General features: G+C 41.6%; 1 protein-coding gene and 1 pseudogene across 1 annotated transcript in view; one reads left to right on the plus strand and one right to left on the minus strand.

Annotated features, from left to right (window-relative positions):
• POLG2 (polymerase (DNA directed), gamma 2, accessory subunit) overlaps positions 1–17,361 on the minus strand; it is a 19,044-nt gene extending 1,683 nt beyond the window's left edge. The window contains exons 1-7 of the mRNA XM_011997114.1: positions 16,703–17,361; positions 13,457–13,583; positions 13,229–13,334; positions 11,370–11,543; positions 6,286–6,426; positions 3,434–3,514; positions 883–983 (exon numbers count right to left, since the gene is read on the minus strand). Of these exons, the coding sequence (XP_011852504.1) occupies positions 883–983; positions 3,434–3,514; positions 6,286–6,426; positions 11,370–11,543; positions 13,229–13,334; positions 13,457–13,583; positions 16,703–17,264 (1,292 nt within the window). The 5' untranslated portion in view covers positions 17,265–17,361. The remainder of the gene's footprint in view (positions 1–882; positions 984–3,433; positions 3,515–6,285; positions 6,427–11,369; positions 11,544–13,228; positions 13,335–13,456; positions 13,584–16,702) is intronic.
• Positions 12,104–12,424, plus strand: LOC105551746 (annotated as a pseudogene).
• Positions 17,362–18,632: the final 1,271 nt, after the last annotated feature.

Genomic DNA, 18,632 nt, shown 5'->3' on the forward strand with positions numbered 1-18,632 from the left:
ACCTCAGGTGATCCGCCCACCTTGACCTCCCAAAGTGCTGGGATTACAGGTGTGAGCCACTACGCCTGGCCTGGAAGGTGTATTTTAACAAATTTTCAGAGAACTGAAGATCAAAACACAATGCTTCACAACTTTTCACCCAAAAGATACGCATTCAACGCAAAAAGTTTTAAAAAAATAACAAGAATGGATTATTTAAAAACAACAATTAATGAAATAGCATGGGGTGAGACTAGACACAGACAGCTCAATTAGGAGATGATTTCAATAATCCAGGCAAGAGATATTGTTGACTCTAGCTTGGGTAGTGACAGCGAAGACAGAGATGGATTTGAGATACATTTAGAAGGCAAGCTTACAGCATTTGGTGATGGACTAGATATAGAGTATAAGGAAGAGGGAGGAGTTAAGGATGACAGCCAGTTTCTCTGTCTTGAGCAATTGGGTGAACAGAGGTGCCAATCCCTTAGAAGACTAGAATAGACTATCTCTCCAGAATAGAATTCCTTTCCACTCAGTCTCGGAATGGACCACAATGCCAGCAAAGACAGGCATTCCACTCATATTCCTTCAGTCTTGATTCAACACATGCTGTCTACATACATACTTTCATCCATAAGTGGATAAGCTGAGGTATACAAACTTCATGCCATTAAGTCTTGGAACTGCACATGGCATGTGCTCAAACACACTTTGCTGAATCCTGTTCCCTGCTGTAGCAATGAACTAAGTATACATAGTTCTGTAAAAGGGGAAGTGAGGAATAATTTAAAATTATATTTTATATATAAATTTAGAAGAGATTTGTTTCTGTAATTCATAAGGAAACATAATCAAAAACTGTTGAAGAAATACACTCTTTAATGAAAATACAAGTCTTACTTTGAATAAAGTTGTTCCAATGAGGACTGCATAGTTTCCAAATAACCAGGCCACACAGAAATTCCATTTTCTAGTAACTCATTAAACAGCCCTTGACAAACCTAGAAAGAAATAGAAAAACTTCAAATATGAAAGAAATAATGATAGTTAAGAGTGATTATCCTATTTTTGTGAAGCCACAGATCACCCTCTTCAATCTCTAAAATGGGTATGTTTCTTTATGTGATGTTAATGTTTATAACTTCCATATCATATACTTCATAAATTGTATACTTCTGAAAATGAAGTAAGCATTGCAAAGCTGAGTACTAAATGCCAATCTTCTGAGAAATCTGTATGCCAAATAAGAATTTTTATTATCATCATTCAAAACACAAAATCAAAACAGATTCTGTCAGAAAAAAAACCAGGAGATGCAAAGGGCTGTATGAACTCAGAGCCCTCATCTGAGAGGTGAGACCTGAGCCCTAAGTTATACCACCAAGTCAGGAAGAGGAAGAGCCAGGAAAGAAAAAGGATGAGGAAAAGGAGAGGAATACTCCAGAAGCCAACCATGGAAAATGTTTCGAGACTGATCAACCAATTTCACATGAATGCTGGAGACAAAAGCTTGACTGGAAATACAGAAGTAATGATGAATAAATGACATAGTAAACTTTACTGTTTTCTTAACAAGCAATAGGGAAGCAAAACAAAGCATAATTTAAAACCCCCTTAACAGTCTAGCACCAACAGTCCAGAGCAGGGTTCCTTACCCTGGCACTGCTGACCCAGGGTGTTTAGCAGCATTCCTGGCCTCCAGGTGAGGCCCGCAGCACCCTCCCGCTCTTAGGACAACCACAAATCTCTCCAGACATTACTAAATGGTGACTGAGCTACATCACCCTAGGAGTTTCCTAGCTGTAAATGTATTAGGGAGGCTGCCATACCCTGGGAGAAAATGTGGGACATAAGCCAGTATCTTCTTTGAGTTCACTATCTCCCATCTTCCCAGACCTCTCCACAGAAGCCAGGGTCAGAAAGCTGAGGGACTCTCAAAGTCTTTAAATCTTTTTAGTGTCCACGTTCACATCTGGACTGGGTCTCAATTACCCAGACAGAAATGATGACTGCTGAAGAAGTCTCTGGAACGAAATGAAAGCCATCCCCCATGGCTTTTCTTAAGAGTATTTAATCATCAGAACAAATTAGAAAAATCAAATTATATATCTAGAATATTTGAATATAGTCAGTTATCAAAAGTGTTAAGTTCAAAGGGGAAAGGCTAGGCATGGTGGCTTACGCCTGTAATCCCAGCACGTTGGGAGGCTGAGGTGGGTGGATCACTTGAAGTCAGGAGTTAGAGACCAGCCTGGCCAACATGATGAAACCCTGTCTCTACTAAAAATACTAAAAAATTAGCCAGGTGTGGTCACCTGTAATCCTATCTACTAGGGAGGCTGAGGCAGGAGAATTGCTTGAACCTGGGAGGCAGAGTTTGCAGTGAGCCGAGATCGTGCCACTGCACTCCAGCCTGGGTGACAGAGCGAGACTCCGTCTCAAAAAAAAAAAAGTTCAAAGAGGAAAGAAAGAATTCACTAACATCTGTACAAATATTTTAATTACTATGTCTACTCATGCACTAAAAAAATGAAACTATGGACATGAACAGCAAACCCACTGAATTATATTCAGCTTCTTTAACACACTTCAAAATTATATATAATCACAGTACTTACCCACAGTTCATTATTTAATTAAAGGTTTTTTGTTTTTTTCCCTGAAACAGGGTCTTGCTCTGTCACCCAGGCTGGCATGCAGTGGTGCGATCTCGGCTCACTGCAACCTCCACCTCCCGGGTTCAAGTGATTCTTGTGCCTCAGCCTCCTGAATAGCTGGAATTACAGGCACACACCACTATGCCCAGCTAATTTTTGTATTTTTAGTAGAGACCAGGTTTTGCCATGTTGGCCAGGCAAATTAAAACTTTTTTTTTTTTTTGAGACGGAGTCTGTTGCCCAGGCTGGAGAGCAGTGGTGTGATCTCAGCTCACTGCATCCTCTGCCACCCGGGTTCAAGTGATTCTCCTGCCTTAGCCTCCTGAGTAACTGGGATTACAGGTGAGCGCCACTACACCCAGCTAATTTTTGTATTTTTAGTAGATGGGGTTTCACCACCTTGGCCAGGATGGTCTCCATCTCCTGACCTTGTGATCCGCCCGCTTTGGCCTCCCCAAGTGCTGGGATTACAGGCGTAAGCCACTGCACGTGGCCTAAAACATTTTAAAAAGCAAATGAATCAAAATAAAATTTTAAATGGCAAGCTATCAAGTTTAGAGTAATGGTTAGGTTGAGCATCCCTAATCAGAAAACCCAAAATCCAAAATGCTCCAAAACCTGAAACCTTGAGTTCAAAGGAAATGCTCATCAGAACATTTAAGATTTTGGATTTTTGGATTAGAGATGCAAATATACCAAAAAAATCTGAGATCCAAAACAGTCCTGGTCCAAAGTGTTTTGGGTAATACTCAACCTGTAATTAAAATCATGACATTTAAACTCATTTAACTCACCTGTCTTAGTTCCAATGTGGGGCCTCTTCCTACATCCAAAGCAACCTTAATAGGGGCTAAACAAGGGTGAAGTTTAAGTACCTAAGGCAATTAAATGGGGGAAGGAGAAGACAGGAAAGGGGGAAAAAGCATAGTTTGTTTAAATATAACAAAAGTTTAAATATAACACAAGTATTAACAAACACAGTTTCTTAACAGTTACAATTTTGTGTGTGAAAACAGAAGTTAGCTGAGGTCATAAAAACACCATGTAATAACACACTCAGCTGCCCTCCAGATCTCTCCACTTAGATGTTTGACAGAAAGAAATTAAATTGGCCAGGCATGGTGGTGCATGCCTGTAACGCCACACTTTGGGAGGCTGAGGCAGGTGCATTCCTTGAGCTCAGGAGTTCGAGACCAGCCTGGGCAACATGGTGAAAGCTTCTCTCTACCAAAAAACAAAAAAAAATTAGCTGGGTGTGGCACACACCAGTAGTCCCAGCAACTCAGGTGGCTAAGGTGGGAAGAATGCTTGACCTGGGAGGTCAAGGTTGCAGTGAGCCCAAGATCGTGCCACTGCATTCCAGTCTGGGGGACAGAGTAAGATCCTGTCTCAAAAACAAAAAACAAAAAACAAAAAACAAAACAAAACAAAAAACAAAACACAAAACCACAAAGAAATTAACTTGAGACCCTCCCATTTTCTGACAACTCCCTCAGTCAAAATGCTTCTTCCAAGCATCACTTTGGACCCTACCAGCCAGGGCCACGTGGCTTAGCATTTCAACTTTCTCTCTCTTGTCAAAACCTACCGTTCCTCTCTTTTTATATATATTTTTTTCAATTAAAAAATTAATTTTTTTTTTTCCAGACAGGGTCTGGCTCTGTTGCCCAGGCTAGAATGCTCCACTCACTGCCTCACTGCAACCCCCGTCTCTGGGCTCAAGCCATCCTCCTACTTCAGCCTCCTAAGTAGCAGGGACTACAGGTGCACGCCACCATGCCCAGCTAGTTTTTAGTATTTTTTTTTGTAGAGACAAAGTTTTGCCATGTTGCCCAGACAGACTGGTCTCCAACTCCTGACCTGAATGATCCACCCACCTTGGCTTCCCAAAGTGCTGGGATTACAGGCGTGAGCTATTCAGCCCAGCCTGCTCTTCTCATTCATTAATTCATCCAACAAACATTTTAATGCCTCTGATACCAGGAACAGTTCCAGGTGCTAGGGGCAAAAATCTCTGTCTCTCGTGGCAGGGAGAAACAGACAATAAAAATAAGTAAATAATATATGTGAAGGTGGTAGGTGCTAAAAAAGGAAGAAGATGGAACATGCTGGCAAGGGGCAGGCTGGGCGAGGTTTTCAGCAACTTTAAGGTGGTCAGAGAAGGTCCTTTTCCTATGGTGACACTTGAGAGGACACTTGAAAGGAGGTGGGGGGACAAGACGTGGATGATGGAGAAAGAGCACTCTAGGCAATGGGGAATACAAATGACGGCTCTGAGCTAGCAGCATCTCCGGCATGTTCTAGAAATAGCAAGGTCAGTGCTGTTGGAGCAGACTGAGTGAGGTGGAGAATAGCAGGTCAAAAAGAGGGCTTCGGTTTTTCCTGAGTGAGATGAGCAGCTTTCCCGGACGGCTCTGAGCAGAGGAGCAACACAACATGCACCTTTGAACAGAGCCACTCTATCGGGGGAGGAGGGGTGGCGGTGGCTTATAGCAGGGTGGTAGCAGGGGACAGGCTAGGAAGTGGTCAGACTCAGGATATGTTTTGAAGTTAGAGTCAAACAGGATTTGCTGACGGTTTGGAAGTGGAGTATAAGAAAAATAAAGGATTCCTTTCTTTATTAGCTACGTACCATTTATAACCCCCATCCCCCAGAACAATTTCTATAATCAGACTTCTCCATGGCTATAGCAGGCTAAATGAACACTGTATAAATTACTTAACTAAGCAGAGTGGTTTCCTACAAACTCATGGTTTCCAATCCCAGCTGAACACTCAACTCAACATTACTTGTTAAAACTTTTGATTTGGGGCAGCTTCCTTTTATCTTCAAAGGGTATATGACTATTCCCCACTCGTGCCATTTAAACCCCCACTCTTCCACCTTTAAACTAATAGTGCCTCCTAAATCCCTGAGAAAATAGTGCGTATCAGTAAAATGTCCTTCAAAGGCCAAAAAGCCCAGTAGCCTTTTTATTATCTCACTATCCTTTTTTTCTTCCCTGCTGTTTCAAATAACTCCTTTTCAAGACACATTCCTCTACTTGGGCTCTTGATCCCATCCTGACCCCTCCTGTTTCCTTCATCTTGCCCCATTAGTCATTTATTTTCTCTCCTATAACTTCAACTTCTCCTCTCAATTTTCTTTGATCCATAAAAATGCTCCAAGTGCACGTTCATGCACTAAAATCAGCCTCTCCAGGCCCACATCTAGCTCCTCTGATCCAGCGACCAGCCATGTGGCACGAGACCAGAAGCCAGATACCCGGGGGCAGAGAGGTCAACAGCACTGGTGTCCCTGATCCGGGTCTTTCTTCCTCCTGTGTACCAATGCTTCAGCTTCTGATACAAATGGAAGCCACCAATGGAAAGGTTCAGGGGCTAGGAGTCACAGAGACAGCTGTCTGTTCACAATTAAACAGAAATGCCTTTGGGAATACTTATTAGGGATGCCTTGTTCTATTCTGTGAGAACCTGATTCTTATTCCTGTGGCCAGATTCTAAAAAAACTAAAAAATACTTAGACTACATGCACTAAATTTATTATTCACAGTTTATGTTAGAAACCAAGCACACTAACATTAAGAAAAAAACAACAACCCATATTTTTAGTTTCCCAAGCCTATCTCTAAAACATCAACAGCACCTTTCTATGAAGATTTTTCTTTCTTGTAAAGGAGTTCTCCGTCAGCTGGAGAGCATCATAGAGGTAGGCCAGCATGCCTCGGTCTAGATCCCCATTTACAGACAGAACACAAGGAACCACATTTTTTCGTCCATCTCGGCCCTTCACAGAAAAACAGAAGAAAAATAAAGAATCATTTCACAGAACTTTTTTTTTTTTTTTTTTTGCCTGAGACAGAGTCTCACTCTGTTGCCTGGCCAGGCTGGAGTGCAGTGGTGCGATCTCAGCTCACTGCAACGTCCACCTCCCAGGTTCAAGTGATTTCTCCTGCCTCAGCCTCCCGAGTACATATTTTAGACTTACACAATTGGAATACAAAAGTAAAGTTTCATTTTACAAAGCACCCACTCTGTACCAGGCCCGTGGTAGGCACTGGGCCCAAGAAGATGATAAAGATGCATTCTCTGCTCTCAGTGAGTCCAGTGTTTCATCAGCGACGCCCAAATGTGAATTTTAAAACTATGGTGCTTGGTTGGGCTCTATCCCAGAGATTCTGAACGAACTCAACTGAAGTGGGACCTAGGCATCAATTTTTTCAACAGCCCTACAGACTATTTATTTAATGCTTCTGAGGTAAGAGTTAGTATTCAGACAGGTAACCCTTTTTTTTTTTTTTTTTTTAAATACAGCCGGAGTCTCGCTCTGTCACCCAGGCTGGAGTGCAATGGCGTGATCTCACCTCACTGCCAACCTCTGCCACCCGGGTTCAAGTGATTCTCTTGCCTCAGTCTCCTGAGTAGCTAGGACTACAGGCGCAAACCACCATGTCCGGCTAATTTTTTTCTATTTTTAGTAGAGACAGGGTTTCACCATATTGGCCAGGTTGTTCTCAAACTCCTCAGCTCAGGTGATCCACCCACCTCAGCCTCCCAAAGTGCTGGGATTACAGGCGTGAACCACTGTGCCGGCCTAGAAAGGTAACACTTTAAGTAAAAATTGTTCCCTGATTATTCATAAAGTTCAGAAGAGGCCTTAGGGAAAAAAATGGTGTGCTTTAGGGAAAGGGATTTGGAGTATAATTTTCTGAAATGTAAAGTTATTTTCACAAAAAAAAATCTTTTAAAAACTTACTTTTTGCATTAAAGCCATAATTATGAAAATAAACTACATCATAGTACATGATATGAATTAAGTATTGATAAACAGACATCTCTAAATTGAAGAGGAATCATTTCAAATTTCTTAAAAATTTCAATCCTAGAAATTTTTTAAGTTTTGGATAAAAACAGTTGCACTTTCATCTTTCTTTTTTTGTAAATCATTATTCACCTGGATATTCATGTAATTTTAAAAAATACTTAAATAACCACCTTTGGCTTGAGTCACAGAACAAAAAAAAAAAAAAAAAGAAACAGAGAAAAGCTCACAAATTTAAATCCTCAGCTTGTTAATTATTCATGATCAACCAGTCTTCATTAATATATATATATACTGACATTTTAAACCTATTTGAATTGCATATGATACTTTAAAGATTCACAGGAATTTGCCCTCAAAGGCAATAAACTTTCTGATACCTGGGACTCTATTCTACCAGTTATATTTCACACAGTTACAGAACTGATAGTTAATAAGATAAACTGGGCTGGGAGCAGTGGCTCATGTCTGTAATCCCAGCACTTTGGGAGGCCACGGTGGACGAATCACTTGAGTTCAGGAGTTCGAGACCAGCCTGGCCAACATGGTGAAACCCTATCTCTACTAAAAAGACAAAAATTAGCTGGGCGTGGTGGTGCATGCTTGTAGTCCCAGCTACTCGGCAGGCTGAGGCATGAGAATCACTTGAACCCAGGAGGTAGAGGTTGCAGTGAGCAGATATTGTGCCACTATACTCCAGCCTGGGTGACAGAGTGAGACTCCATCTCAAAAAAAAAAAAAAAAAAAAAAGGACAAACTCAAGTATTGACAGATTCTGTGGTGTGATATGAATCAAACAAAATCTAAATCTGAATCTTTAAGTATGAAGAACGCTGTAGGCTGGGCACAGTGACTCACTCCTATAATCCCAGCACTTTGGGAGGCCAGGGCAGGAGGATCACTTGAGCCCAGGAGTTTGAGACCAGCCTGGGCAACATGGCAAGATCCCATCTCTATTTAAAACAAACAAACAAAAAACTGTTTAATGTTTTCTAATTTTTTGAAAATTGGATATCCAACAATGTCAGGATATCTGGTGGCAACTCTTCTAACAATATCTGATTTCTCACACCATCCAGAACAAATTATTTTCTATCCTAACTGTTCTTCAGCCTTTATTGGTCTGCTTCACTGTTCTCTAAAAAATATATTTGGACATTAACTATAAAATCAACTAAAAACATATACAAAACGGCCTAAGAGGCTGGGTGCAGTGGTTCACGCCTATAATCTCAGCACTTTGGGAGGCTGAGGCAGGAGGATCACTTGAGCCCAGGAGTTCAAGACCAGCCTGAGCAACACAGCGAGACCCCATCTCTATTAAATAATTTTTAGAAAGAAATGGCCTGAGAAACATTTCAAGAAAGCGTACTAAATGACAGAAATTCTACTTAATATTTTATAACATGGTCAACTAATGATGAATAATTTTGTGAACTTTGGAAACAGAAAAGGAACAGTGTCATGGAAGAAAAAATTTCTGCAATAGGAAAACTCTTCATTAGTGAAAATGATACCAATAAAAGAACAAAATAATCTGGGCTTGGTGGCTACACATGTAATCTTAGCACTTAGAAAGGCAGAGGCAGGAGGACAGCTTGAGCCCAGGAGTTCAAGACCAGACTGGGCAACATAGTGAGACCCCATTCTTCATACAAAAGAAAGAAAAAAAAAGAACAAAATAAGAGACTAATAGTGACAATACAAAAATCATCTTTAAATCCCTAGGCACAAGGTTGAGCTGTTCTTTAACTATGATAATTAACCAATAAGTTTCATTTGAGAGCTGAATACCCCAAAATGAAGTGTGATGGTGGTGGAGTTAAAGGAAAATGTTCACCAGTTAAGCCTTCTAGTTTTTCATTAGTTATTCATATTTAAAAACTCCAGCCTGGTCAATATGGTGAAACCCTGTCTCTACTAAACATACAAAAATTACCCGGGCGTGGTGGCGCGTGCCTGTAGTCCCAGCTACTCAGGAGGCGGAGGCAGAAGAACCACTTGAACCTGGGAATCGCGACACTGCACTCTGGCCTGGGCAACAGAGTGAGACGCCGTCTCAAAAAATAAAAAAATAAAAACTAATCTACTTTCTACTCATTATATATAAACTCCTACGTTTTTGCTATGTATTTTTTCTTTTTTTTTGTTGAGACATGGTCTCATCCTGTTGTACAGGCTGGAGTGCAGTAGCACAGTCTTGGCTCACTGATGATCCTGGAACAATATATTGCTACAAAAGGTAAGGAAGTGTTCATCAAGACAATGATGGAGATATGTCAAAAGGACACTGGCCAAGTCTAGGACAATTTGACCATCAAAATAAATAATGACAGTAACACACTGTAACCTACTGAGAAAGTAATCTGTGAATCCACACCAATATAAAAAAAAAATGGGGGAGAAGGAAAAGCTCTACTCTACAGTATATTGCTGACCAGTAAATCTAGAAGGAATGATGGAATTTGTTTTAAAAAAACAAAAAAAAAAAGGAAAGGGGAAAAAAACACCATTGGCAAATCTCATAGTAGTAACTGATTTCAGCAAGAATCATCAAGGGATGCTGCAATCAGTAAGGCAAAATTTGGTGACATGGCCAGGTGACTCATTCCTATAATCCAAGCATTTTGGGAGGCTGAGGCAGGAGGAGTGCTTCATCCCAGGAGTTTGAGACCAGCCCAGGAAACAAAGCTAGACCCCGTCTCTACAAATATTAAACAATTAGTCAGGTGCGGTGATACATGCTTGTAGTCCTAGCTACTTGGGAGGCTGAGACAGGATTGCTTGAGCTCAAGAGTTTGAGGTTGCAGTGAGCTATCACCACACCACTGTGTTTCAGCCTGAGCGATAGAGTGAAATCCTGTCTCAAAAAAAACCCTTTAAAGAAAAAAAAAAAAAATCACCATTTGGCAAACCTCACAGTAATAACTGATCTAGGCAAGAATCATCAATGGATGCTGCAACCAGTAAGGCAAAATTTGGTGACAAAGAAATTATCTGCATCATCTTAAAGTATCTGCCCAAGACACTTAATTAATTACTAATTTTTTTTTAGATGGAGTCTCACTCTGTCGCCAGGCTGGAGTACAGTGGCACGATCTTGGCTCACTACAACCTCCACCTCCCGGGTTCAAGCGATTCTCCTATCTCAGCCTCCCAAGTAGCTGGGACTATAAGGGCACGCCACCACACCCAGCTAATTTTTGTATTTTCAGTAGAGACGGGGTTTCACCATGTTGGCCAGGATGGTCTCAATCTCTTGACCTTGTGATCCTCCCACTTCAGCCTCCCAAAGTGCTGGGATTACAGGCATGAGCCACCGTGCCTGGCCATTAGTTAATTCATAAGTACAAAATATTTATTAACTTTACATTGGAGAAATCTGGTAGACACAATCTTAACTAAATGATAAAAGTTAACATCACCAGTAACACTCCTCATGACACACTGAGAAGACAGCAGCACCACTTCTGTAGTACTCCCGACAAAAATATATAAATCACGTGGAAACAACAGACAGATCCCAGTCAAGGCATATTCTACAGACTAACTAGACTGTACTCTTCAAAAATGTCAAGGTCACGCAGGACAAGAGGAACTGTTCATTTGAAGGAGAGTAAAGGCATATGACAACTACATGAAAGATAAGATCTTGGACCTACAAAGGCCATTATTGAGATAATCAGTTCAATTTGTAGGGCTCGGTGGCAATAGTGGATTACTGTTAATTTCCTGATTTTGATGGTTGGATTGTAGTTATGTAGGTGAGTGTCTCTGCATCTGAAAAATACACAATGAAGTATTAAGGGGTCATGGAACACCATGTTTGCACCTTATTCTCAAATGGTTCAGAAATGATTATAGAGAATCTGGGTAAAAAATACATAGGAGCTCGAGGTAAAACATACATGTAATTTAGATACGTTGCCAGGATACATGTGTAACAGTTCTTGATCTCCTAGGTTCCACAGGGTTTCTATCGGCTCCTTTCCCCAGGGAAAACTGTAGTAAAGTTTGTTTCCTTTCCTGCCTTCTTCATCCTGACAGTCACTGCTGCTGAAGTTAGATGGACTCATGGCAAACTGGAAAAGAAAATTTAAGTTTGTCTTAACATATAAATACATGCTAATTTAACTCTACTCCCATAATTATCTGTAAGAATTTAAATTGATACTTTTTAATTCAGCAAATGTGTGAAACTAGTCAAGTCCTGAAAACAAATTTTAAAATATATTCTAATTTAGTTTTTTTTTTTTTTTGAGATGTGTCTCATTCTGTTGCCCAGGTTAGAGAGTGCAGTGGCTATTCACAGGTGCAATCATAGCTCACTGCTGCCTCCTACTGCTGGCCTCAAGCAATCCTCCTGCCTTAGGATTCAGAGTAGCTGGGACCACAGGTTGCTGAAATTTAATTTTTAAAAAGTGAAAATACTGGCTGGGCGCAGTGGCTCATGCCTGTTATCCCAGCTCTTTGGGAGGCCGAGGCAGGGGGATCACTTGAGCTTAGGACTTCAAGACCAGCCTGGGCAACAGAGCAAGACTTCATCTCTACAAATAATAAAAGAAGTTGCAGTGAGTTGTGACTGTGCAACTGCACTCCAGCCTGGGCCAAAGAGTGAGATTATGTCTCTAAAAAAACGAAGATGGCATCAGTTGTACCAGTGAAGGACGAGACACTTCTGGAGGTCAAACTAGGGGAGCTGCCAAGGTGGATCTTGATGTGGGACTTCAGCCCTAGTGGCACTGCTGGAGCGTTTCGAAGAGGTTACTACTGGTACTACAACAAGTACATCAACATGAAGAAGGGGAGCATCTCAGGGTTTACCACGGTGCTGGCAGCCTACATGCTCTTCATCTACTGCCTTTCCTACAATGAGCTCAAGCACGAGTGGCTACGCAAGTACCCTGAAGAAGACACACTCTGTACTCCCCCAACAACCTTCTTGGCCAGAGCCCCTCCATAAGGAACACAATCTCGATTGTTGCTGAATCCTTTCATATCCTAATGGGAATTAACCTCCAAATATAAGATGACTGGTACTTGTGGAAAAAAAAAAACAATAACAAAAACAGACAACAAAAATAAAAGTGAAAATACTGAGTATATTGCTTAAAGTATTGTTTTTTAGTAGGAAAGAACTACAGAGAAAAAACTGTTGATGTTATCCAGCCTTTTTATGGCCAATGAGGAAGAGGGGATGTTAACCATGAACTAAACTGGGATAAAGAAGAAAGTAACAGATAGTCCAGTCCTCATTCTTACCCTTCTGTGAAGTTCTTGATGACTCGTGATTACTCCATACAGTTTAAATGGGTATTTGGGGATGTTTGTGTCGGGAAATGGTAACATAACACATGGCGAGACAAAAATGCTTACTTCAACTCTTTTCTCCAGTGAGTACTAAAACATGATTATCAATTACAGAGCCATTTTGATTAATATGGAAAGTTCATGGAGGTAGGTAGGAAAAGCTGAAGCTGTGACAATGGTCAAGGGTCAAACTCTACATCAGCCAGAAATGCTAGGTGAGGGCTTTGAATTTCACCTTATACAGAAAGGCTAATCAACAAACACATCTGAGTCCAACAAATGTTTTTACCAAAGTAACTTTGTAATCTGGAACAATGAAAACCATTAAAAAGAGGTTTTTTATTTGTATAACATATTAATAGCTACATACATCAAATAAAATTTCATGTATGTCAGAAGAATTACCACTGATACATTATGACAGTTTATTAACTATTAAAGTTTATTGTTGCAGTACCTTTCTCCACCACTGGAGTCGATGACGTAACCAGAAATCAAGCCATTGGTTTGAAGTTCTCGCAGGAGTAAACCATACTAATGAAGCTTCAGTCTTCTCACCAATTCTTTAGATATAAAAAATATCACGAAGTTAGCTTATCTGAAAATTATATAATCTATCCCAAGTGGAAATGACTGGTTTTTGACTATTTAAATACAAGGCCAAGTTATTTGCCACTTTTTATACCTTTTAACACCATTTGGTATCTGCTTAGTGTCAAAAACAGGATGAAAACACACTCCAATCTGAGCAAGGCCATAAGGTAGCCTCTTGTTTACCAGATCCAGGCAATTAACATAGTGTTCCAAGGCACCTGTCAAAACATAAATCATTGTATACATCTAGTCCACAAACCCAAATCACTTTTGTCAATAGACACATCAATAGTAGTAATAACGTTAACACAGCAGTACAAGTATCATGGAGCTATAAAGATAGATCTTGGCCGGGCTCGGTGGCTCATGCCTATAATCCCAGCACTCTGGGAGGTCGAGGTGGGCAGATTGCTTGAGCTCAGGAGTTCTGAGACCAGACTGGGCGACACAGCAAAACCTCATCTCTAAAAATATACAAAAATAAGCCAGGCATGATGGTGTGTGCCTTGTAGTTCCAGCTACTCAGAAAGCTGGTAGGTGGATCACTTTAGCCTGGGAGGCCGAGGTTGCCGTGAGCTGGGATGGTGCCACTGTACTCCAGCCTGAGTAACAGAGTGAGACCCTGTCGATCACCACTTAATTATAGGTAGTTTCACCCCGACTTTTCAGTTTGAAGCTTTCTTTTTTTTTCTGAGATGGAGTCTCGCTCTGTCGCCCAGGCTGGAGTGCAGTGGCGTGGTCTTGGCTCATTGCAGCCTCCGCCTTCCGGGTTCATGCCATTCTCCTGCCTCAGCCTCCCTAGTAGCTGGGACTACAGGCGCCCGCCACCATGCCCAGCTAATTTTTTTTGTATTTTTAGTAGACACGGGGTTTCACCGTGTTAGCCAGGATGGGCTCCATCTCCTGACCTCGTGATCTGCCCACCTCAGCCTCCCGAAGTGTTGGGATTACAGGCATGAGCCACCTTGCCCAGCGAAGATTTTCAAATCTACAAGAAAGTTGAAAACATAATAAACATCTATATAGAGTGAACACTTGTATACCCTTTACCTAGATTCATCAATTATCAATATTTTGCTACATTTTTTTTCTTGTTCACTCCCAAATACTGCAGCATGCATCTTCTAAAAATAAAAATATTTCCTATATACCATTATACCACCATAAAAAGTGAACCATAATACCACAATATAATCTAACATATGGCAGATATTTTATTTGTTCCAATTTTCACCCCAAATATCTTTTACTGTTCTCTTTCTTTCCAATTAAGATTCATGTATGGCATTCTGAGTAGGTTTCTTTCATCTCTTTGAATCTAGAACATTTCCCCTGACTCCTTTCCCCCTTAATTTTGCTATTAATGACACTAACTTTTGAGTCCAGGTTAGTCACAGATTATCCCACATTTGGAATTTGTCTGATTGTTTCCTTATGATTTAATTTCGGCTAATCATTTTTAGCAAAATACTACATAGTAGATGTGTGTATCTTATTGCATAATAACAGGAGGAACATGTTATCAAGTTATTCCACTACTGATGACACCAACTTTGATTACTTGGTTAAGGTAGTAAATATCCACTCCCCAATAATATCCTGCTCCCCAACAGTATTTCACCCAATATTTTAGAATCCATTGATGACTGTTGCTTGAATCAATTGTATCAGGGATTGCAATATTAAGAAATGGTGAATTTTCTAACGTATCTTTCCTTCTACATTTATTCCATAGCTTCTGTAAAAACATAAGCTTTCTCTACTTCTTCCCCACACTCCCGACCTCTAGGCTCAATTATTTGTTTTTGATTAATACTATGGACTCTTAGATTTTAATCAATGTGTTATGATCCATTGTCATTAATATGTATCTTAATGTTCAATCTGTCCTAGACGTAGCCAGTGACAACCCTTCTCAAGTCAGCATCTGTGACCTTTTGATATGACCCATTAGTCTTCAAGCAATTCTTTGCTTTTTAGCACCATAAAGTGTTTCAAACTCACCTTGTACTTCCCCTAACCCCAGAACTGGAATCAGCCATTTCTCCCAGTACTGGTTCACCTTAGACAAGATCTGGGCACTAGGTGTGCTCCTTGCTACGGAGGAACATTGCTTCTAGGAACATTCATTGAAGAAAGTTAGGAAATATATTTTTAAAAACCATAAGGCTAGGCAGTGTGGCTCACACTTGTAATCCCAGCACTTTGGAAGGCCAAGACGGGCAGATTGCTTGAGCTCAGGAGTTCAAGACCAGCCTGGACAACATGGCAAAACCTCATCTCTACGAAAAACACAAAAATTAGCTGGGTGTGGTGGCATGCGCCTGTAGTCCCAGCTACTTGGGAGGCTGAGGTGGGAGGTTCACTTGAGCCTCAGAGGTTGAGGCTGCAGTGAGCCATGATCACACCACTGCACTACTGCACTCAAGTCTGGGTGACAGAGTGAGACCCATATTCGATTTAAATTTACTCATATTCAATTTTAATTTACCAATTCATATTTAACATTAGTTTATACGTACCTTCTTTTACATATTATCTCTTTTTTTACAATGAAAATCTTGGTTCCTAATAACAACTAACCCAACTATTTGATTTTTTTTTTTGAGACGGAGTTTTGCTCTTGTCACCCAAGCTGGAGTGCAGTGGCATGATCTCGGCTCACTGCAACCTCTGCTCCTGGGTTCAAGCGATTCTCCTGCCTCAGCTTCTCAAGTAACTTGTTCACTCCCAATACTGCAGCATGCATCTTCTAAAAATAAAAATATTTTTATTTTTATTTAGTTCGCCATCACGGCCGGCTAATTTTTGTCTTTTTAGTAGAGATGGGGTTTCACCATGTTGGCCAGACTGGTCTCCAACTCCTGACCTCAGGTGATCCACCCGGCTCAGACTTCCAAAATGCTGGGATTACAGGCGTGAGCCACTGCGCCCGGCCTGGATTTATCCTGTGATACACATGAAATAGTTTCAGAATTATAATTTCAACATTTCTACTTGGAATAAATCTAAGAAAAGTTCAAAATGTCTTTGTAGTTCCTTATGCACTTAGACTACACTGCACTAAATAACAGCACTGTGTTCAAAAGTTGTCCCGTGAAATTGAGAGCGTTTCCAGGTCCTTTGGACAGATTCTTTAAGGAACAGCAATGATTCCAAGGACCAGTTTTCTCCAGGGTAGAGCACTGTTAATATACTTGATTACTTCAAAAAGATGAGAACTAGCTAACTTCCTTTGCATGGGAATAAAGGGCCAGTTGCAATCCCCAAAATCCAGCAAGACTGACTCGCCTTTCCACCCCACACCTGTTTTGAAGCATGAAATCGTGAAGCATACCGTGAAGAAGGTTCTCCCGTAGTTTCCCAGAAGTTTTTAATACGTTCTCAAGAAATGCTACTAGCTGTTCCTTACTCAGCTCTTTGTCTTGCAAGATTTCGCGTAGAGTTTCTGCAGAAACTAACCTGAAGGCACTGTCCCCGGGTAGCAAAGGGCCTGGTTCGTGGTGGAGAGCGTCCACCGGGAATACCTGCTCCCTGAACACCACCACCGAGGTCCACCATTCTGCGGCGAGGTTCTTCCGCAACTCTACGCCCAAGGGTCCAAAGCCGGGGTGGCACCCACTCAGAAGAGAATCCCGGCTAAGCTGCTGCTTGCTTCCACTTAGGAAATGCCTTCTCTGACAGATCTCTAACAGCGCCTCGCTTCCCTCTCCAGACCCGGGGGCTTCTGGGTGCTCGCCGTTCCCCTCGAGCTCCGCGTGCGACCTCAGGTGTCCTCCTTGGGGGCTACTCCTTTCCGTCAACAGCTCCGGCTGCCCCGCATCTACTCGACCCCCAAATCCAGACAACAGGCACCTGCAGACCTTATGGCAGGCCCTGACGGCAACACGAGAGTGCATCTCCCTCCAAAGTTAAAGAGCACGCTCTCCCATCACTCAGCGTATCCCAACAAACCGCCACCACCGTTAACAGAATCCGGGCAGGCCAGGGCGCAGGCGCAACGGAGGTGAGCGTGCTTTCGGGCGGCAGGCCCCACCCCGGAAGCGCATCTCTGCGTTCCGGCGACCGCCTTCCCCCGCACACCATGGCGGACGCCGGCTAGGATGGTTCTTTACTAGCTTGCCGTTCGTCTCGCGTCCCTCCCCTCACATCCATCTTTTTCTTTCCTCGTAAGCACCTATAAAGGTTATTCCCACCTATTTATAACCGTGCTGTAGCCACTTGAGTCACTTCTTTCTGCCACTGTTTGGCAGCCCAGAAAATTAAAATACTTAAGTATTATCCAAATCACCTTCTATATACACCTCAAACACTTTTAGACTGAGGTGTAGATAGATGGTGATTTGGATAACACCAGATTTGTCATTTGGTTCCCATTTAAAGAGTTTTAGTCCTTTACGGTAGTTAAGCCCAGGCCTTAACTGTAGGCAAATGCTGCCGCCAGGTGGCCTAGGCCTAACCCCAGAGCCGTTGTCTTGACGCTTAAGCTCCCGGGAGTGCGATGGGACTTTGTGACTCAAGTAGTGGTACAGTCATTTTAAATATTGCAGTGGCTTCCAAAGGGCAGTCCTCAGCCAGCAGCATCTGCCTCACCTGGGAATGCACTAGAAATAAACCAAGGGGCCCTGACACGTCTTAAACCCTCCTGGTGAGACAGAAAACTACGTATGTGCGATTTCTTCTAGGGGACCCTTCTATGGGTTCATCAAAACGAGACTTGTGACTGTTTTAAGAGACTCATGTTCACATCGCAGGTTTCTGATTTTATAATTTCTATTTAAATAGGTCGACACCTTAAGAACCTCCCAGAAAGTGGAAAAGTGGTATACCCAGACTGAGGAAGTCTGATTCCAAAGTCCATGATTTCTTACACCAGCTTCACTCAGTTGAACAATCTGCATTTCACTGTGATACTACCAAACTACCACCTGATTAAGCGTGGGTAACAGCTTAGCAATTGAGTTAATGTAACTTAGAACTTTTATCATTAATAAAAGTGCTGTACCAGGTTCAGGAAATAGTTCTTTACAAGTGTGTACAAGTGTTTAAAAAAAGGCCAGCTAGAAAGTGCAACAGTATTGCTGAAAAGCAAATCTAGTAATTAACTGCAAAGCTGGGTACTACTACTGCCAGGTGTTTTCCACATTCAGGAATTCACACCAGGTAAGAGGCCTATACGCAAATAAATAAATAGAGAGAATGGGGAGAAAAATCACATTTATTAGTTAAAGACAACCACAGGCTGGACACAACACACATGCTAAAAA

Source organism: Mandrillus leucophaeus, unplaced genomic scaffold, assembly GCF_000951045.1.
Source record: "Mandrillus leucophaeus isolate KB7577 unplaced genomic scaffold, Mleu.le_1.0 Scaffold530, whole genome shotgun sequence".
NCBI lineage: Eukaryota > Metazoa > Chordata > Mammalia > Primates > Cercopithecidae > Mandrillus > Mandrillus leucophaeus.